General features: G+C 51.7%; 1 protein-coding gene across 3 annotated transcripts in view; it reads left to right on the forward strand.

Moving 5' to 3' along the window:
- The window catches only part of TTC39A (tetratricopeptide repeat domain 39A), a 39,046-nt gene continuing 18,036 nt past the window's right edge, over nucleotides 1-21,010 (forward strand). Inside the window, exons 1-6 of one of the 3 annotated variants that reach the window (XM_037827253.1) lie at nucleotides 1-131; nucleotides 7,229-7,333; nucleotides 15,336-15,467; nucleotides 16,843-16,919; nucleotides 18,164-18,231; nucleotides 19,968-20,032. In XM_037827253.1, coding sequence (XP_037683181.1) covers nucleotides 94-131; nucleotides 7,229-7,333; nucleotides 15,336-15,467; nucleotides 16,843-16,919; nucleotides 18,164-18,231; nucleotides 19,968-20,032 — 485 coding nt within the window. In that variant the 5' untranslated portion in view covers nucleotides 1-93. Of the gene's footprint in view, nucleotides 132-7,228; nucleotides 7,334-15,335; nucleotides 15,468-16,842; nucleotides 16,920-18,163; nucleotides 18,232-18,515; nucleotides 18,600-19,967; nucleotides 20,033-21,010 lie in introns of those variants that run through there. The other 2 variants (XM_037827252.1, XM_037827254.1) reach the window with 2 other exon arrangements.

Here is a 21,010-nt window from a genome sequence, read left to right on the forward strand (position 1 = left end):
TCGGCCGCACAGCGCCGGGCTCGGGGTAACGGCGGCAGCACCTGGGCCGCGGCTGGCGTCCGGCGGGGGCAGCGCTGCCCGCCCCCCTCCGCGATGACCACCGCCGGCGCCCCGGACGCCCTGCCCCCGGGGTAAGTGCGCGCGGGACGGCTCCCGGGGGCGCAGGCCTGGGCGGGATGGGAGCAGGGGCGTGGGGCGGGCGCAGCGCCAGGCCTCCCGGAGCCACTCGCCCCGAGGCCCGCACTGCGGCTTCCAGCCCCCTGCCCTGGCAGCGCCGCGCCCCCCACCCCGCCCCGGGCCCCTGGGTGCTGCTGCCGTCGCCGCCGCCTCTGGGGAGCGGGGGAGGGGGGCTGCGGAAACGGCCGAGGAGAGTGGAGTTGCTGGGGACCCTGGGTCGGTCACTCCCCCTCTGGGTATCAACTTTCTCACGGGGCTGTAGTAACAGCCACATTCAGAGCCACCTTCCTGTCCTCGTGGCGTTTACACCTGTCGGGTGGGCTCTGTTTTTATCACCCCCATTACAGATGAGGAAACTGAGGCAGGGCTCTGAAGTGACTTGTCTTCGATCACCCAAGAGGTAGGAGTGGGGGGGGGGGGGCTGGGATTTGAACCCAGCTCTGTCTGATGCCAAAGCCTCCAGCGGAAAGCCACACTGCCTCATCTGCAGGGATATTTGGGGGAATTAAAGGGCAAAGCTATGGGTAGTAAAAAGTGGGAGTTGTCACTATCAACATGGCTCTCTTGCTTCCCCTTCCCCTTCCTCACCCCCTCAGGAACCCTTTAGAACCCCTACTGGGCCCCTGCAGCAGTGACAGCTGCCAGTGGGTAGGGGGTGGCTGCTAGAAGCCCTGACTGCTCACAGGTTGCTGGGCGGAGATCCGGCCAGGTGAGCTGGGAGGGGTGCCCGTCCTACCTTACCACCAGTGACAATATTTGCCAAGGGCCTCAGGGCTGACACGTGAACAGGGAGGTGACAAGACTGGTGCCAACCGGCAGCTGGAGGCTTCTACAGGGCCTGCTATGTGCTGGGGAGTGGAGGGTGGTTTGAAGAAGGGGGAGGTGGGGGGCTTGGCCACTGGGTCCCTGGGGAACGCTCTGGCCTGAGAGAGGGTGCCCTGGTTGAGTCTTGCCTTGACCATCTTTGTTGTGTGGTTTTGGCCAGGTCCTTTACCTTCTCTAGGCTTCTGTTCCCTCCTTTGGAAAATGCAGGGAGGCTGGGCTGGCTTGCTCCCTTCCTGAGCTGGGCTGAAGTCTTTATAATCCTGGTGCCTGATTAAGTCCCTTCTTCCCAGTCCCGACTGAGCACCACCCTCCTGGGTCCAGGAAAGTGATTTCCAGGAGAGAAGGCAGGCATGTAGCAGGTTTTTCTATCAAAAAATCATAGACTCCCAAGCTGGAAGCCACTTTCATCCCTCTTCCTTATACACTTTCATCCTGTGTCTGAGTCCCCCTGACAATCTCTGGCTCCTCTGGCTCCAGCTGCAAGCCTCCAGGGCAGAGAGCTGGCTCCTCCAGCACCAAAGACCAGGCCAGTCTTCTTCTATTATATCTGCTTCCCTGTGCACCCATGGGGGTCCCTTGCTTCTTTGAGGCCACACAGGTCCATCTGTCCCCACCCCTGGTAAGTGCCATCCTGGTAGGGTCTGAGCAGAGAAGGGCTGAAGAAGGACCATCCCCACTTTCACCACCAACACTCATTCAGTCACTCAACAAAGATACACCAGCCCAGCCTTGGGCATGGTGGGCCAGTGATGAACTAACCAAACCTTAAATCTTAAATTTAAAATTATGAAATATTTGAAGCCTTCAGAAAAATGTAGCAAATAATAAAATGAACTCCCATGCCCTTGTGACCCAGCTTTGTCCGAGATTAACATTGTACCTCATTTATTTCATACTCTTCTTTTAGAGAAATAAACCATGTCAGAGGCAGTTGAAGCCCCTGTTGATGCCCCTCCAACCCCTTTCCCCTCCCTCTTTCCCTCTCCAGAGATAATCCCCATCCTGAGTTTGGGGTTGATCATTTATTTTCCCACCATTCTATTTTTTTAGAGTGTGTCTACATCCAAAAGAATAAGAAATTTGTTCTTACTTTAAAATTGTATATCAGTGGAGTCAGAGTACATGTCATCCTGCAGGTTGTTTTTTTCTCACTCAACACTAGGTTTCTGAGATTTAGCATTGTTGATCCTTGCAGCTCTGGTTCCCCCCACTTTCCCTGATGTATAGTGTACAACTATATGCAGAGACCCCCATTTATTTATTTATCTGTGCTTCTTGAAGGATGTTGAGGTGGTTCCCAGTGCCTTTCACTGCTATTCAAACAGTAAATATTCTTTCACATTTGCCACTTCATAGGTGAGTGTTTCTCTAGAGTGCCATGTAGGAGAATTGCTGGGTCCTAGGATACATGCACTCAAATTTTTAAAAATTATTAATTTCATTAAAAATGCAGTGCTGCTCAATAAAGAAAATGATAAAAATACATAATCTAAGAAAAAATAGCATTCGCAAAACAATTCCTAGTTTTTCCCATTGTGCTTAGTCCCAAAACAAACCTGGGAGGAGGTGCTGTCATTCCCATTTCACTGATGAAATAGGTTCATAGAGGTTAAAGAACCTTCCAGATGTCACCCAGCAAGTAAGTTGCAGAGTTGCAGCCTGAGTCCAGGGCTGTTTGCTTTCAAAACTCTTAAAGGCCATGCTGCACCAGGCAGTGCCACATCTCTCCATGCCACAGGATACTCAGTGGTAAGGTTGCAGCAGGAGGGAGCTTTGGGCACAGCTAAGGGGAACCCTTTGAAAGGAGGGTCACAATCAGTTTGCAATTCAGAAAGGTCACTTTGAAAGCATTGGATCGCCGTGGACAGGTTAATTCCCCCTCTGAGTTGCAGTTCCCCCAAAAGATGGAGCAGGGATTAAGAGCCAGCTCTGACTCCAGTCTGCTCCCTGACTACCTCCACTGCCCCACACTCACCTTATTCTGCCTGGGGGCGGGGGGGGGGGCGTTTTCTGCTCTTAGTGGGGCTGAGGGTTTCCCAGCTATGCCCGGTTCTGCCCATCAGGCATTAAGGGAGTAGCTTCTAGGCAGACCACAGCAGGGTGCTGAGAGGGAAGGGGAAAGAGGAGGGTGGCTCCAGGCTGTCTGGTATCCCCTCCTACCCTCCAGTAGTCCCCTTCTTGCCTTGGCCTTCAGCGTGGGTGGACTCTGAATGGAAGGGACTCCCTCCCCCCACTATGCCAAAGCTCTTGGCAGTTGTCATCAGCCTGCTGCATGCTGCATCCTCTCAGCCCCTCCCACTTTCCCACCCACCCCAGTCCCTGCTGCCTCAGCTTCCCTGCTGCCTCAGTTTCCCCAAGGTGCAGTGATGTGTCCTCCATCAGCACTTGGGTGTTCAGGAATGTATGTGGCCTGGGCCCAGCAAAGTGCCCTGGAGCAGAAAAGCCTTGAAGGGGCAGTCTGGAAAAGTAGAGGCTTCAGTCAACTTCCCGGGTTTGGGGCAGGGGGATAATTTTGGCCCAGTTGTTTAAGGGGGAAGCATTTCTGTCTTCTGTGAGTCTCCTGAGAGGAGCCAGACTAGGTTCTTGTCTTCCTTGTCTTCACTTCCTTATCTGTCAAATGCAGCTAGAGCATCTGCCTCCTGGGGCTGCTGGAAGGGTTGAGTGAGATAATGCTGATCATCATTTTAGATAACTGGAAGTGATATTCCCTTGGTGTTCATGGGGTGGTTGTTAATGCTATTACTAGGTCGCATGGGGCCAAAATCCCCAGCCTCCACTTAGCCTTACCCAGCCTCTGTCTTCTAGCTCTGCCAAACTGCTGCAGCCTCCTCCAAACCATGCTATTATGTCTTCAGCCCTTTGCTTCCCCTTCTTGGACTTCTTTCTCCGTCTTTTCCTCAACTCAGTGCTAAAAGGGCTTCCTTTAGCCCCACCCCCACCTCTGGATTAGGGGCCTCCCCTGGGCCCCCTCAGCCCCCAACCCCCTAACCTGTGGTTCCCACTATCTCAGCTCTCATCACCTGCTGCTCCCCAGAGCCCCAGACCTGGCTCAGAGCAGAGGTTAGTAGGTGTTTGTTGGAGGAAAGGAGGGAGGAAATCAGCCTAAGGGCCTGCTCAGAAGCAACTCCCAGCCTGGGGGGGAGATCACTGTCCACCCACCTCACTCCTGATAAGCACAACAGGTGCTGGGGCTGCCAAGCAAGGTGTAGGTGGTGCCTTTGCACTGTCTGTCCGTCAGGCTGTGCACCTTCCTCCCTAGGGAGGCCAAGGGGATGGAACCTCTTCCTAGGTGGCAGTGAGGTGGTGGCGGTGCGTCTGTGGATATGGGAGGCAGGCTCTTGGCTCTGGACTTGTTTGGGGATGGACAGGGGCCAGGACGATAGATTTAAGGGCTCCCTAGGACTGTGCTGGTGGACACAAGCTCAGGCAGAAACTTGGATTAGAACCCAAGTTTGGGAGTGTGAGCTTGGCCAAGTCACTTCCCCTCTGTGGGTCAGTCTCTTCATGTGCATTGGGGTGACAAATCCACTTCACAGGGCTTTGTGAGGGTCGAGAGTTAATGCCCAGGGCAGCACTGCTTGTCTGTTGATTGCGTAATTCACTAATTCATCCAACAGACTGAGCACCAGCCAGATGCCAGTCACCAGGCTAAGCCCTGGGGGCACAAAGGAAGACCGAGGGGGAAGGGCTGCTTCTGGCCGGGCCATGGAAAGGAACTTGGTCTTCATCCTGAGTAAAGGGAAGCCATTGAAGGATTTCAAGTTTGGGAGTGACATGATCAGATCTGGGCTTAAAACATGACTTTGGCTGTCTCATAACAGCCAAAGTGGATTGGAAGGGGTGGATTGGAAGGAATAATGCTTAGGGGCTGGATGAGTTACAGCAAACATCCTTTTAAATGCATTTCTGAGCTCCCATGAAGTAACAGAAATCCCCTCACTCCAAGAATGAAGAAAGAAGTAAAATCATGTGGGTAAACTACATGAGGCCACAGCAATCTTGGGGGTAATTACAAATGCCAGAAACATGGAAGTTGGGTTTTAACGGCTACTCAGGGCTGGGAAACAAGGTTTTGGGCCTTCGCAACCTGAGGAGTTGAAACTTAACCTTCTCTCTCTCTTCCCTTCTGGCATAAATCCGGGACTCTTAAAGGGCTATGCCCTCGTGAATGGGGGGAGTGGCCAGAAAAAATTATCCACTCGCAAGCAGAGTGGGGCACAGGGAGGCACAGGGAGGCCATGGCTCTGGTGGGGAGAAAAGGCTCCCTAGAAAATTATAAATATTAGTTTGCCCTCACACTACCTTTGTCCTCCTGGAAATAGTAAACTAAAAATAGTAACTTAAAGTGGTCTCAGGGTGGTAGTGGTCTCAGGGTGGTAGTGCTCCAGGGAACCTGGCCTAAGTAAATGAAAATCCTCTCTGGAGGAAGGTATCCTTATCCCAAGGTCCCTTTGGGATCAAATACGAGCTCACAGTCTAAAATTACAAAGCACACAAGGAAAAAGGCCACCGTGAACAACGGGCAGAAGAAGTAACAAGTAGCAGAATTAGTTCCCTGAGAGTCTAAAATGCTGGAGTTATGGAATATAGAATATAAATATTTGCATTTAAAATGTGTAAAGAAATCAAAGATGGACTTGAAGCCATAAGCGAGGACCAAAATACTGCCCAAAATGACCAAGGAGATTTGAAAAAGAATCAAATGGAATTTCAGGAAATGAAAAATATAGTCTCCAAAATTTAAAACTCAGTGGATGGGAAAAGTAGCAGATCAGACCCACCTAAAGAGAGAGTTAGTGAAGTGAAAGATAGATCTAAATAAATTACTCAGAATCTAGCAAGGAGAGTCTACGAGATGGCAAAGAAGAGAATTAAGGGACGTGAAATATAGAATAAAAGGGTCTAACAGGAAGGAAGGGGTAGGAGTGGGCAGGAGTGGAAGGAGGTGTCTTCCAACAGACCTGGATAAAGATGATAGTGGCCTGGACTGGAAGAAGCACTGGACGTGGAAGAGGGTGGATGGAGAGATGTTTAGGAGGTAGATCGACAGGCGTGGAGATGAAGGAGGCCAGTGAGAGGGATGTGTCAAGTATGACTATCAAATTTCTGGCTTGAGAAACTGGGGGTGTCATTTACATGATGGCATAAATTGGGGAGGACAGAGTTGGGAGGACAAACAAGTTCAGTTTTGAACAAGACACATGTTTTAGTTTGCTTGGGAAGATCTTCTGGGGCATCACAGGGGAGGAAACACTGGAGCTGGGCCTCCAAGTAGATGTAGGAGTTTACCAGGCGGAAAGGGACTTTAAACTATTGGGGAAAAGGATCTTCCTTCAGTGAAGTCAGGGCCCTTTTTGGAACCCATTCTCAGTCAAAAGAAGTCCCTTGAAAAGATATGTTCTCAAGACCACCAGATGAATAGGACTTTTTTTGGGGTCTCCTAGTCTCATCTTTCATTTTTTCAGGTGGGGAATCTGAGGTTCAGAAAGGTCAGGGATTTGCCTCCTAGTCTTAGATAACTCTTGATTCATTCACCTAAAAGATATTATCAAAAACCTATTCTGTACCAGATACTGGGTACTGGGGACACAGCAGTGAATACAACAGATAGACAAATAAAAAAAATAAGTAAAACGTATAAAGTGTCGGTAGGTGATAAGAGCTAAGAAGAGACAGACTGAAGGGGTTGGGCATATTGTACTGGGGGTGCACTGGGAGAGTGACACTTACACAAAAGGCCCTCCCAGCTCCTACAGGTCCACTGTCTCCTGCGGCCCATTGTGATGGTGCCTCTGGGTTCTAGAGCTCAGGCCTGTAGGAAAGGGTTGGAGAAGGAGGAGGAGGAGAGGGGCTGGAGTGGGATTTAGTGGGTGGGCTTTGCTCTCCAAGGGGCCAGCACAGCCCAATGGGTCAAAAGGGCCACAAAGACTCCCTTTACCCTCGTGGGGGGTAAGATAAATCTATTCCTGAGGCCTCCCTGGCCCCTGTCCTCAGCTCCTCCCTTCTTCCTCCCCACTGACTCTCAGATGACACCCCCTTCCGGTCCCCCTCACACCCATCAGAGGTGATCCGAATTGGTCCTGGGTCCCAGTGTGGAGTGGGCAGCCTGGAGGAGCTCGTGGCAGGCATCCAGGCCCGGCCAGGGAGGTCAAGTGGGGCCCCGCGAAGCTCTGATCTGGTTGGAGGGAGTTGGAGCTCCAGGGTGATGCTCTGTCTGTCCCGGCAGGACTTCTGTGAGCAGCCTCCACGAGGCCCTGGACCAGTGCATGACGGCCTTGGACCTCTTCCTCACCAACCAGTTCTCAGAAGCACTCAGCTACCTCAAGCCCAGGTGAGGCTCACGTCCAGCTCGGGGGGTGGGTGGGTGGCTGGTGTGTGTGTGTGTGTGCGCGCGCACACGCGTGCATGTCCGGGTGGTGCTGTCGGGTCACGGAGAACCAGAGGGCTTGTGTGAGAGAAGAATCCTGTGTAACTGAACTCCTTCTGCCCTCGGGTCACCGTGACCCTGGAGAGTCCATAAAAACGGCTCAGGCTCCCCATCCCACAGCCTTGGGCAGCCAGGGCCTCCCCAGGGCCCTCCCCGGGGTCACCGTGACTTCCCCTGGCTTAGGCTCTTGAAGCCACTTTGCACTTTGATTTTTTTGTTCCCACTGAATCCACTTGGATTTTCTTCCCCATCAGCTATAACACAAACCATTTTCTTTCTCCCCCCAAACACCAAAGACTTTGAGTTGCCTACTTTATTGAACATTTTAGGGTAAGAAGGAGGGTTAGCCATTTCTTCTAGCATTTACTGCCTTATTTCTAAATATGCTTATACTGCTCTTGCCTTACTTATTACTTTTTAAAGTTTTTTTTTTTTGAGATATAATTCTCATACCATAAAGTTCACTCTTTTTAACTTGTCACTTTCAAACCTAACCTATTGGTAGATAAGGATTTAGCTTTCTCATGCTCCCGTCCCGCTTCCTTCTCTCATCCTTTTCTTATCATTACATCACAGTATTTGGCTAAATCAATAGTTCATGTTTACATTATTATAACTATGTAATCTGTTCATTGCAGAGACAAGTAGTATAGTAGGTTGTTTCTTTTCTGGAGTTAATAATTATCTTTTTTTTTTTCCATTTGCCTAATTTTCTATACACTTATGCTTAAATCTTCATAACCACTCCATCAGACCTCCCTATCATGAGTTTTTTCCAAAATACTCAAACATATTTCCTTTCTCCCTTTCCCCCTTTCCCCCTTTCCTTTCCCCGCAAGGCAACTGTCCTCTTCCGAACAGACGGGCAGGTCTATGCGCCACCTCCCAGCTGTCTCCAGGAACTCGCAGCTGTAACTCCTCTCGCCTGCTTCTCGATACTGAGTCTTTCTCTCCTTAATCCTTCCTCATTTCTCTAGACCATGTCCTCTAGGAACTGCCTAAAAGATGCATAAATATATTTTTCCCTTCAGAATTTTGAAGGTATTGCCCCCCTGTTCTCTAGCAGCTGGTATAGCTGCGAGAACTACACTAATTCTCCTTACTTTGTAACCTTTTATTACCTTCTCCAAAAATGATCAGGATCTTCTCTTTTATCCCTGCAAATCAGAAATTTCAAAATGATGTGCCATGGTATAGGTCTTTTTTTAGTCAGTATGTTTTATTTGGAGACTCAATTCTAGGAAGTTCTTATGTAGGATCCCTCCATGTTCTGTTTTTCTTTACTGGGCTTTAAGTCAGCTATTGGATTTTTTTAATCGACCCTCTTCTAAGCCTTTTATTGTTTTCCCCCATTTTTGTTTTCTCTATTTCTTTATCTTTTATTTTTCTTCTGATTTCTGGGAAATTTCCTCAACTTTATCATTCAACTCATCTATTGATTTTTCTTTCTTTTGATAATCTTATGATTGATTTTCTAGTGTTCCTTATTGTTCTCTGAATGTTCTTTCCCCCATGTTTTAGTTTCCTAGGCTGCTCAAAGCAAATACCATGAAATGGGTCAGGTTAAACAATGGGAGTTTATTCGCTCATGGTTTTGAGGCCAGGAAAATGTCCAAATTAAGGCACCATCAAGGTGATGCCTTCTTTCCTAAGACTGGCTGCCTGCGATCCTTGGCTCCTCTACCACACGGCAAGGCACATGGCGGTGTCTGCGTCTCTCCCTTCTCTTCTGGGTTTCACTGATCTCAGCTTCCTGCTTCCGAGGCTTTCTCTCTGTATTCATTCTGTTTATAAAGGACTCCAGTAGTGGGATTAAGACCCATCCTGAATGAGGTGGATCACACCTTAACTGAAGTAGCCTCATCAAAATGTCCTTCTTACAATAGGTTCACACCCACAGGAATGGATTAAATTTAAGAACATGTTTTTCTGGTGTACGAATAGCTTCAAACCATTATACCCCACAATGATCTTATTTTTGGTTTCTGGGTGCACCATCTTTGTGTCTGTATTTGAAATGTTGAGAGTTCTTAGGGCATGCTTGGTATGTGGTAAACTTTCTAATAAGTATTTGTTAGTATTATCTCAGAATATCTCTTTTTAAAATGTTTTGTCCTGTTTCCTACGTAATCTCTGCTTCCTCCAGGTTCTCTTCTTCTCTTTAATTGTTTGGGGATCCCATTCTTGTGGTGGGCTTTCCTCAAATGCTCAATGACCCCTGGCTGGCAGCTCATATTAAAGAACAAGTTCACTCAAAGGCTCCATATGCCAAACAGCCTTATAATTAACTTGTCTTACTTAATTAGTTAGTGGGATTCACATTTGGAAAATCTGGAAGAGAGCTGGCACCCAGATGTCAGCATCTGGGGTGGTTCAGCTTCTCCAGAGAAGACTCCTCTGGTCCCCAGCCTGGACAGTGAACCCCTGGCTGCACGACTTGTGGGATTGGGTGGGGGTGGAGGTCAGGGGTCTAATCATATCTACACTGTACTTTCTCTTAACTCCCTTCTTTTCAGCTCTGTGTGTCTAGGTGTCCTCTGCCACACCTGCTTTCCTCAAACCCCAAGGAAAAGCAAATGTTGAGGTAGGGGGACTGGTTTCCATATATCCACAAGGCTGACTTGTTCATCTTCTCTAGACTCAACTGACCGTCGTCCTCCTGCCTGGGGGACAGTTGTCCTGCTCCTGGAGGAGGGGGTGGGGTTGTTCCAGGGCATGGTGATTATAGGGAGTCTTTCAAGAGTCCCTCTGGTAGCAGCCCCCCACCTCACCCCCATCTTCTGAGGGGATCTAGGGCTTGGGATGGGGCAGGGCTGGGTGAGCGAGTCTGCAGCAAGAACATGGCCACAGTCTGAGGCACACCAGGCCCCCATCCTGCTTAATCACCCCACATCCAGGTCCCCCTCCCAGTCTCTTAGGAAGGTTTCTCATCTCCCTTTTCCCTCTATCTCAGCATTCCTGTCCCTCACCCAGCCACATACCCCAGACCACAGCCACCCTCCTGCCACTGGAAACTGGCTGTCCCCAGGCCTCCCCAGCTGCTCACCCTGTCCTGCCCACCCCAAGCAAAGACACTGGCCTTTCCCCTAATTCCTGGAGCCCAGCTAAGCTGGAGCCACACCTTGGTCTATCTCTAAACTGTCCCTCAGACTTGGGGCCAACAGAAGGGAGTAAGAGCACAGAAGAAAATATTAAAACTGGGTTCCTGAGATGGGTTTTCCCTCCTTATTCCCTCCACTTTGAGGGGCTGCATCACTTCATTTGCTTCAGGAGGACCCTCTGTCAGAGGTCCTGACTCTTAGGCCCCCGAGAGGAAACATAGCCTCTTCCTAAAAAGGGGGCATCCACAGAGAAACCAGTCGCTCTGAGGCCACCTTTTACATCACACATAAAGCCATTTAGCTTCTCTAACTCAACCCCTTCCCCATTCTAGAAAAGCATCTTTCCTTTTGTATTTTAATGCTCTCCCCAAAGCACTAGACACCAATAACATACTCCATCCCCTGCTGTGACAACAAAAGATGTTTCAGAAATTGGCAGAGGGTGTGCAATTTGCAAAATTTAGCTCCCCACCCCCGTTGAGTGAGAACCCTTGGTCTAGAGAACAAAACATTCGATATAAAAACAGCCTCCCCTTCCCATTTGTAGGCATTAAGCCTTCAAAGAAAGTTGGGGTTCTGTTTCACTTGCTGTTCGTCGTTGCACACTTAATGTCTCCTTTAGTTGTCCTAATTTTATGCGGGGTGGGGTGGGGGCTGTTATCCCTCGTCTGCACCCGGGTTGGTAACTGGGCTTACCAAGCTTTCCTCCCCCTGCATCTCCATATGTCTCTTCTTTAGTGTTGTCTCTGCTTCTGGTTTATTTTACTTAGCACTGTGTTTGTCCCTAAGCGCTGTCTTCTCAGCGAGTTTTGTTGATGAGTAAATGGTCACAGTTAATAAGAGGCAGGACTGGGATTCAAATCCAGGCCCACTTGGCTCCCTGCCCACACCCCGGCCGCTGTGCCATCTTGGATGCCGAGCAGGGTGGAGCTTACCTGGGACTGGAAGGCCTCACCCCTTCCTCCTCCAGCAAGAGGGAGTGAAGGAGGTAGAAATGGGTGTGGGCAGAGATAAGTGGTGTGTGTGTGTGTGTGTGTGTGTGTGTGTGTGTGGCAGGGTGGGGTGGGGAGGGAGTGTGTGCAGAAGTTCAGGGTGTGTCCATGCAATGGCCTGGAATTTCTCCAGGGGTAGAGACAAGGGCGCCTGCCAAGAGGGAGAGGCCATCCTGGTGGGGGGATGATGAGGAATGGGGAGAAGGCCTTTCTGAGCAGCCTGATGGGCCCCTGGCTGAGGCTGGTGGCCCTCAGTTCAGGACATGGCTGCCTGTGGCTGGTTGGTTTTCTCTGGCGTTGCTCGGTGGCACAGTGGAGGAATGGGGGCAGTTGTGTGGATCCTGAGCTGGGGTTCCTAACTGGGTGCAGCAGATGCTTAGAGGGCTTAGCATGAGGTATTTTGACGGGAGCGTGGGTGGTATGAGGAAGCTAAGTTGGAGGTCAGGAAGAGAGGGCAGGCTGGAGGAGGGGGGGCGGGGCAGCGGAAGTGGTGAGGGACAGAGTGGGAAGGTTGGGAAGTTACAGTGGGACAGTGGGTGGCATCATCTAAGCCTTCAGAAGTGGAGCCATTCCGTGTGATGATGAAGAGGTTGGAGGTGTGATCCGTGGGATGAAGGCTGATGAGCAGCTGTCACCTGCTCATTCAGCAGCATCTCCTGAGTGCTCTCATATGCCCGGCCGTGTCCTGGGTGCTGGGGCCACAGCACTGAACGTGACGGGGGCTGTTCTCAGAGTCCAGCAGGGAAGCAGTAAAATAAGCAATAACAATGAGGTGGGGGGAGACTTCTGCTGGAGGAAGTACAGGGACCCCAGCTCATGTGGTTAAAGGGGCTGGTCAGGGACCAGCTATATAATTTGCAGGGTCCATTGCAAAATTAAAATGCAGGTCCCTTTTTTGGAAATTGTTAAGAATTTCAATTAGCGGCAGCAGCAGAGCATTAAACCGAGGATGGGGCCAGGTGCAACTACATAGATCTCATACCCAGGAAGCTGGCCCTGGATGGCTTCCTGGAAGAAATGACATTTAAGCTGAGACAGGCTGGATGAGATGGAGTGTTGCAGGCAGAGGGAGCAGCCTGTGCAAAGGCCTGACAGTGAATGAGGAACTGAGCTGCTCGGCCTGGCTGGAGGCAGGTCCCAGAGGTGAGAGGACAGGGTGATGGGAGGGTGGGCTGGGAACGCAGAGCCCCCAGGTTGCTGCTTGGGCTGGAGAGGAGGGCAGTGAGGTGGGGCCCATGACCAGGAACAGAGGACCAGGAGGCAGGGTTGGAGAGGATTGAAGAGGATGAAGGAGTCGAGGCTGAGACAGAGAGACTGTCTACCTTCTGGCCCAGAGAAGCCTGTTCCAGAGAGGTCCAGGGCATGAGGTCCCAGGGCAGGGAGGGCCACTGCTGAGACTGGAGGGAGAGGAGGACTGGGGTGGTGGGGACCCCAGGAAGGAGTAGTGGGGGGTGGGACAGGGTAAGGAGGCCCACATGGTGGGGGTAAAGGTGGGAGCAGGATGCCTGACAAGTTGCTGCCAAGGGCCTGAGGCTTGGCTGCTGGCTGAGGAGGGGTGGGCGAGAGCTGCTGGGCTCAGCTGACCCCTCTTCTGGCGGCTCTTCCAGTGCCCTCCCCAACCTGACAGCTGGGCTGGACCCCAGAAGGTGGGACCCCAGTGGGCACCATGTCTCAGAGCTGGGGCCACCTCGGGGTGAGGGGACTGGAAGCTGAAGGTGCAAACTAGAACTTTGAGAGGTGGAAACTAAACTCGGGGTGTCAGAGATCTGGAGGGTTGTTATACCTCTGTACCCCACTTCCCAGCCCAGACTGGAGTTGGGGGGCTTCCCAGTGGTGGGCTGGGGAGGGGCCAGGATTCCCGGCTGCAGGTGCATGTCAGGGCCTTGGGCCTCAGAAGAGAAATTCCACTTTGTCTGCCCGGGCGGGGCCGTCCCCCTTGCTTGGCCCAGCACCAGCCTGGGCTCTGCAGGGAGGGCTGAGCTCTGGGCCTTGGGTGGGAAAGGAGGAAAAAGCAGGGGCTTGAGAGTCGGAGAGGCCTGGGGTTGGGGGTTGGGGTCGTGGAGAGGTTGTGTTGCTGCCAGGGAAGCCCCTCCTCAGGGAGAAAGTTGTTATCCAGGGGTGTTACCCTTGTCTCTGGCAGGACAGGGAGGAGCTCACATTTTTTGGGCATCACAGTATGGCCCGACTGTCTTATTTAAGTCTCCCAAGCCCTGCAGAGAAGGGTTATCATTCATTTCACAGAGGAGAAAATTGAGGCCCAGAGAGGCTATGAGATATACCAGGGTCACACAGCTGGTAACCGGCAAAGCCAAGATCCCGACCTGTCCGAGGGCCTCCTGCAGTGGGTCTCACCGCCTTTCCACCAGCCTCTGCCCTCAAATTAAGCCGTCACAGTAAAGACCCAGGAGGTGTCTTGACAGCTGCCAGGGCTGGGGAAGGGAGGGGACCAGCCTTTGTTTCCTTTAAAAAGGACCCCCTGAGGATAATAACACTTGAGGGTCACCCAGTTTAAAAAAGCAACATAATTTATAAAGATGTTTTATGAGCGAGGAAGGGAGGGAAATGGTAAAGTCACGTGCTTTTTGCAATGCAACAGTCTATAAACCTGAGTCATCTCACTTTCTTCCAAAGTTCCCAGCACAAGCCTGGCACTGAGGAATTTTGTAAATAATTAATGAGGTGATGTGGGGAAGGGAGTGAAAGCTGCTGCAGCACCTGTGGTGTGCTGGGACCAGCCAATCCCTTGTCGGTCCCACAGGGACATGGCAAGCTGCCATTATCGTCCCCTAAGGACTCCTCCGAGTACAGGGATGGCCTGGCACTGCTGCCCCCTCCACGTATTAAACTATTGTGCCCTTCTGCTGAGAAGCCTGGGGCTGCGGGGGTGCCGGGGCAGTGTGGCAGGCAGGTGTGTCCCGAGGCCCTCTCAGCTCAGTGGGTCAGTCGCATACAAGTTCTGCCCTTGAGGTGCCACAGCCTGGGGAGAGAGCTGCAGCCTCTGCCAGTATAAGTTCAGCGTGACCTGTGTCTGAGCTATAGATGCATCACCCCAGAGGAGGGAGCCCAGTGGCTTTTGAGGCATTGGAGGGCCTTTATAGATGAGTTGACTTGTAAGGAGATGTGGGGGAAGGGAAAAGCGTTTCCATCAGAGGGAACAGCATGGACAAAGACCTAAAGGAGGGAAGGTGTGGGATTTTCTGGGGGAAGATAAGTGTGGTCACTGTGACCAGATCACAGGTGCAGAAGCAGAAGGGGCGGGAGGGTGGAGGGGTGGACAGGGCCTGCTTTGTGCAGAGAGCACATTTAACCAGAGAGTCACATGATCAGATGATGGGCTGGAGAGAGGCCTGTGAGGAGGCCCAGGGAGCAGGGAAGGGGGCAAGGCCTGGCTGGGGTGGGGCTTGCGGATGGAGAGGACTCTGCTGGGACCTCACGGACAAGAAGCTCCAGAGCTCAGCTTCTGGAAGTAGGGGCAGAAAGCAAGAGGCAGAGCCTGGGTGCCAACATGTTGCCAAGTCCATCTTTAGTTCTCTCTGCAGCCTGGATGTTGCCATCCCTGTCAAACAGATGCGAAACTGAGGCTCATATAGGAAAGGTCACATCAGGTCCCTTAGCAGGAAGAGGAAGAGCTGGGAATGGAAGCTGAGGTCTTTTGAGTGACAGTGAAAGACTCAGTTGTTGGGCAAGTCCCTTCCCCTCCCTGGACCTGCTTCCCGTGGGTGGAATGGGAGAGGTGATGGCAGGTGGCCTATGCAGAGCCAGCTACCTCTGGAGTTCTAGGAGCTGCACCCTCATGCCCCTTCCCTCTGGCAGAACCAAGGAGAGCATGTACCACTCGCTGACGTATGCCACCATCCTGGGGATGCAGGCCATGATGACGTTTGACCCTCAGGACATCCTGCTTGCTGGCAACATGATGAAGGAAGCACAGTCGCTGTGTCAGAGGTCAGGGGTGTGGAGGGGGGGCAGGGATTAGGGGTGTGAGGCCCACCCTTCTGTCACCCTGGCTTATCCCAGTGCCTAGAATGCCACTAGTAGTGCTGCTCTTTTGGGCTAAGAGGATGTGTCCCCAAGTGCTAAGAGCTGTCCCCTGTCAGCACCTCTCTGGGAGCTATGTTATCTGAGCTGGTCACTGAGTAGCTTCCTGGGACCAGGCCTGATTGGGAGCAAGCAAATTCTGGCTCTGTCACTTACTAGCTCTTTGACCTTGGGCAAGTCCCTTTCTGGACTTGACTTTCCTCATCTGTAAAGTGGGTGCGGTACTTATAGGTTGTCGTGGGGCCAAAGAAGACACCTGTGCAGGACCTGGTGGCAACAGGTGCTCCGTCCACATTACTGTTTGAATGAATGAACTAAGAGTCCCTGAGTGTTCATGCACAGGCGGAGTCATCATTCTGCACACATTCATGCCTACTCCGGGCCAGGCCCTGGGCTGGGCACTGCTGACCCAGGAAATCATCAGATCCGGGCTGCTCTGACGTCTGCACCGTCTGGTTTGGAGACAGGCACAGGCAGTGACATGCCAGCATGATGTAGGGATGCTTAGGGGTTGTGGAGGGTCCAGCTGGAGGAGTGGAAAGGCTTCCTGGAGGAGATGATGCCTGGGCGGGGCCCTGAAGGAGGTGACTAGGAGCTGGCCAGAGCACGGGGAGGAAGGAGAGGCTCCAAGCAGAGGCAGTAGCAGGTCCAATGGGGTGAGAAAACCCTGGATTAGGGGGAGTTGCCAGGTGTTCACCGTGGCTGGAGAGCCCTGTGGGAGGAGCAGCAGATGCAGTGGGAGCCTGTGCATCTCAGAAGCTGCTCTGAGGGCCCAGGCTCCATCCCGAGAGCAGTGCAGAGCCATAAGGGTTCAAAGCAGGGGAGAGCAGTGTGGTCACATCTGTCTGTCTGCAGATGGGTGGACAGTAATGGGCACCAAGATCTGAGGCTAGGGCAGAAGCCAGGGCTGGGGGCAGGAGGGGGGCAGTGGTGCGGGACATGAGGACACCCGAACCAAGGAGAGGAATCTAAAGGCCAGACAGGTTGGGAGCTGCCAAGAACAGCATCAGCCAGACTGGGAGACAACCCTGTGATTGAAACAGGCATTAATTGTCCCCATTTTACCAGTGAGGAAACTGAGGCTCAGAGAGGTAAAGTGATTTTTTTTTTTTTTGCCAGAATTTCAAACCCTTCTGTTTCTGACCTTAAAGCTTGGGTTCTTCCTGCTAGCATTGCCTCTCTAAGAACTCTCCAAAGAGTGCGGCAGAGAGGGGAGAGGCTGTGTGGGACTGGGCCCCTCTCACCCTCACCAAATGACCTGAGGCCCCTTTTCCCTCCCCAGGCACCGGAAGAAGTCCTCCGTGACCGATTCCTTCAGCAGCCTGGTACACCGCACCACCATGGACCAGTTCACAGAAGGTGCAGCATTGGGATGCCGTCCCAGCCCCCCAACCCAGGCAGCCTGGCTCCAGACCTGGGGGGTAGTAGGAAGGGGCAGTTATGCAGCCGTCATTAGGGGCTGGCCCTGGCCTGGTGCTGGGGCACAGCTAGGTCAAACCCAGGGCCTTTTGAGGAGCAGCTCCTGAGTGAGGGTGTTGGGAGCAGGTGAGACCCACTTACCTGATGGCATGATCTGCTGAGAACCTAGAAATTAAGGGAAGGAAAAGCTGTCACAAGGTCCATGCACTATCCTTCTCAAGCCAAGGTGGGCTTAGAATTGTGTGGCAGCTAGGCTCACTGATTTAATTATGAGTGATCTCATGTGCACCGGAAGGGAATGTGATTGAAAACGCTGAACTGCTGGGACGAGGCGGTTATCAGCATTAGAAGAGATGGTCTGGGCCTTCCTAACCTGTAAGCATCTTTGTGCCATGGCCATATGTAACAGGCCTGGAGGAAGCAATTGCCAACCATGAGCCGTTAGGAGCTGTTTAGTGCAGGGGCAAACGGCCGTACCCCACTTGCGAGCCTTTGAGGCTTCCAGCCCCAAACGATGCATCTGATGGTGCCACTCCCCTCCTCCCTACCTTCCTTGGCTCTGCTGCCACAGGATCAAATCCAGACTCTTCCACCAGTGTTCAAGGCCCTTTGTAACCAGATCCATGTCTCTTCATCTCCCCACCAGCTCTCTCCCCATCCCCATTTCAGTCACCACCTGCGACTCACCTCTCCCCAAATATCTGAGTTCTTTGGTTCCCTGGGTCTCTGCCTAGAAAGCCTTTCCTGCCTCATTCTTCCATTCCTTTTTCGGCTCAAATGGCCTAAGTCATATGTCCTTTCTTCCAGGAAGTCTTCCCTGATTCCCCGGGCTATGTTAGGTCCCCTCCTCTCACTCCCATAGCCCCTGGACTTCCCTGGATCAGATCTTTCTTCATCCATTCCTCCCTGCCTGGCCCTGTGTGGAGGCACTGGGCACACAGCACCCACAGTGATGCTCTGTGAACAAGACGTGGTTCAGGGCCCTGTGCTGATGTTCTGGGAGCAGGCAGCAGGCATGGGGGAGACAAGGAAGCTAGCTGGGAGAGTGACGCGTGCTGTGAAGGAGCCAGACTTGGGTGATGGGGTAGAGGTGGGCAGGGGAGGGCGGTTGCTGACTTGACTCTCTTTGCCTCTTGGGAAGTCAGGGAGGGGAGGCCACAGGGATTTGTTTTTCTCCCCCACAGAGGAAATCCACGCTGAGGTCTGCTATGCCGAGTGCCTGCTGCAGAGAGCAGCCTTGACCTTCTTGCAGGTAGGCGCCTGCTTCTGTACAAGGAGGCCTGGATGTCTGAAGATCAGTCCCCATGTCCGAGCCAGAAGGGTCTTTAGCAACCCCTGATCCAGCCCCCTCAATGTTCGGGCAAGGACTGAGCTCAGCCACCCAGCACTCCTGGGCCCTGGGCGGGCTCAGTGTTGGAGATGGTGGACCTTGACTTCTCACACACCAAGCACACGTGTTCCCACCTGTTGCCAGGACACTGCTCCCACCTGCGACTGCTGTGTTCCTGTTAAAGGTCGCGCGGGACTGACAGGCTTTGTCACAAAGCCTGCTTTACACTTGATTTATTCAACAAGTGCTTGCAGCAGCTGCAGTGTGCCAGGTTTTTGTTGCCATTGCAGGTATGTAGTTTTCACATACCTTACACACATTACATATTTGTTTTTACTAACATTTACATATCTTATTTAATTTTCACCTCACAGGCCTGTGAAGGGGAGACTTATGGGGGAGGAGTCACTCCCGAGGTCCCGTAGTTAACAAGTGGCAGAGCTGGGATTTGAACCCTGTTCTGGCTGGCTCTCTCCTCACCACTCAGTGGGAGGTTTGGTGAATTATGAGAACCATCACTTCATGATTTTACTAAGAGGCCAGACTTTTAATTATAACATATGGTCATGTTTACAACCTGTATATTTGGAAGGAGTAGTACATAAAAATTGTAGTGTTGGGGAGCTGTTTATTTTCTTAGCTCTTCATTTTGTCTTTTTGGACCCTTAGGTGATTAGAATTAGATTAATCCTAATCCTTGGTTCAGTACTCACTGTAATAATTGTACCATGAATGGCCTTTTATTTTATTTGTTCATTATATTATTACAAATAATTAATACTAGCCCACAAAGCCCCCGCCCAGCCAGAGAACAGAACTTCCTGGCCCTCTGGGTGCCTCCTCGTCCCCTCCCTCCCAGTCCCAGAGTAAAACCCTACCCGGACTTTGTGTTTATTGCCCCCACCCTTTAAAAAAAAAAAAAAGTTCTTATCAGATTCCTCTTTGTGTCTGAAGAGCATATTGTTAAGTTTTCATTGGTTTTGAGCTTCAAAAGGCCTCCTGCTATATAGGACTTGTTCTCCTCATCTAACCTTAGGAGGGAGTATAATATTCCCTTATGTGAACTTCCCACAGTTTTTTCTCCATTCTCCTGTTGATGGGCATTTGGGTTGATTCTGGTTCTCGACTATTTTAAGCGGTGGTGCTATGAACATTCTTGAAATGACTCGGGCAGCTTATGTCCATCCCTCTATCCGTTTCTCTTGGGTGTTATACTCAGGAGTGGAACTGGTAGGTGTTGGTACTTTAAATTACAAATGTGGTAAATTCCTGCTTGTTGTAAAATACACAAACAACCCAGAGAGGAGCATCTCCTCCCTCTCGCAGCCCCTCCACCTAGAAGACAGCGCTCTTAGCTGTTGGGCACGTCTCCTCCAGAGCTTTCTCCAAGCACATGTGTAAACATCTAGTGCTGGTAAAGGGGGGCTGTGGCCGAGCCCTGGGCACTGTGGAGGTTTAGTTTGGCAAACAAGACCCTCACGTCAAGTCCCAGGGATAGGGTGTCCTGGTGTGACTGACCCCTGACCCCACCCCGCCCCCAAGGGCCCCTCATAGAGCCGGGCACAGGAGGGGCAGTCAGAGCCTGGAGGCTTGCGGAGTCCCTTTCAACCCCACAGCTGCCCGCCAGGCCTGGCTCTTAGCATTTCTCCCTCCTGCAGGATGAGAACATGGTGAGCTTCATCAAGGGCGGCATCAAAGTTCGAAACAGCTACCAGACCTATAAGTGAGTGGGACCGGTGGCCGGTGGGGTGAGGGGAGGCCCGTGGGCACAGAGTTTGCCACCCTGCCCACCTCAGGCTGGTTTTTTTTGTGGGTGGAGGACACTGGAATTCTCTTTCCCCTGGTTTTCTTAGCTGTGCCTGTTCATTTGATCCTCTGAGTGCTTATATGTGCCTAACGCCTTGCTAGGGGAAAACTAAGATGCAGATCTGCACAAACAGCTTGGTCTGGTTGGAGGTGGTGGTGGTGGATGGACACAGAAACGGTAATTTTGAAAACAGCAGCAGAACTCCTGTATGTCCACTAAGGCCCAGCCCAAATGCCATTTTCCCCACAAAGCCTTCGCTGATACCTCCAGCCCCAATCCACCCCCCAAGCTGGTAGTTCCCCAAGGGCGGAAGTATAATTCCTGTGGTATCTCTGAGTCCCTGACATTCAGCACTGGGCCAGGCACAGGCCCTGTTTGTGGGTGAAAGAATGACGAGCTCTTTTATCCAATATCATTCTACAATCCCTTATTCACAATTCCAAAATCAAAAAAGCTCTGAAGACCTAGTTTTCCCCCCTAGTTTAGCACTGAAATTTATTTTGCATTAAAAGTTGACCTTAACTGATATGAGGCTATTTATCTTCTTCATTTTCTCCGTTTAATTAGAGTGATTATTTCTCTGTAGAGATGTTGTTGAGTTTGATTACGGGGTATTGCTGGATGTATAATCTACCATATTGACCTCATATTACCTTGTGGGTCTGTGCTGGAATCGTCCGAGGGAAGCCAGACAAATGTCCTGGCCCCTTCGATTCTGCCCCCAGTTGCCAGAGTGATGCTTCTGAGGCACAGAACTTGGCAGGTCACCCCCACTTCCAACCCCTGAGGCTCCTCTTGCTTTAGATTGAAGTCCCGAGTCACTGCTGAGTCATTCCTGTGCCCTTCTAGCCACGTCTCCCACCTCACTGTGTCTCAGACTCTTGGCCCTTCCTT

Source organism: Choloepus didactylus, chromosome 2 (assembly GCF_015220235.1).
Source record: "Choloepus didactylus isolate mChoDid1 chromosome 2, mChoDid1.pri, whole genome shotgun sequence".
In the NCBI taxonomy this organism is placed as follows: domain Eukaryota; kingdom Metazoa; phylum Chordata; class Mammalia; order Pilosa; family Megalonychidae; genus Choloepus; species Choloepus didactylus.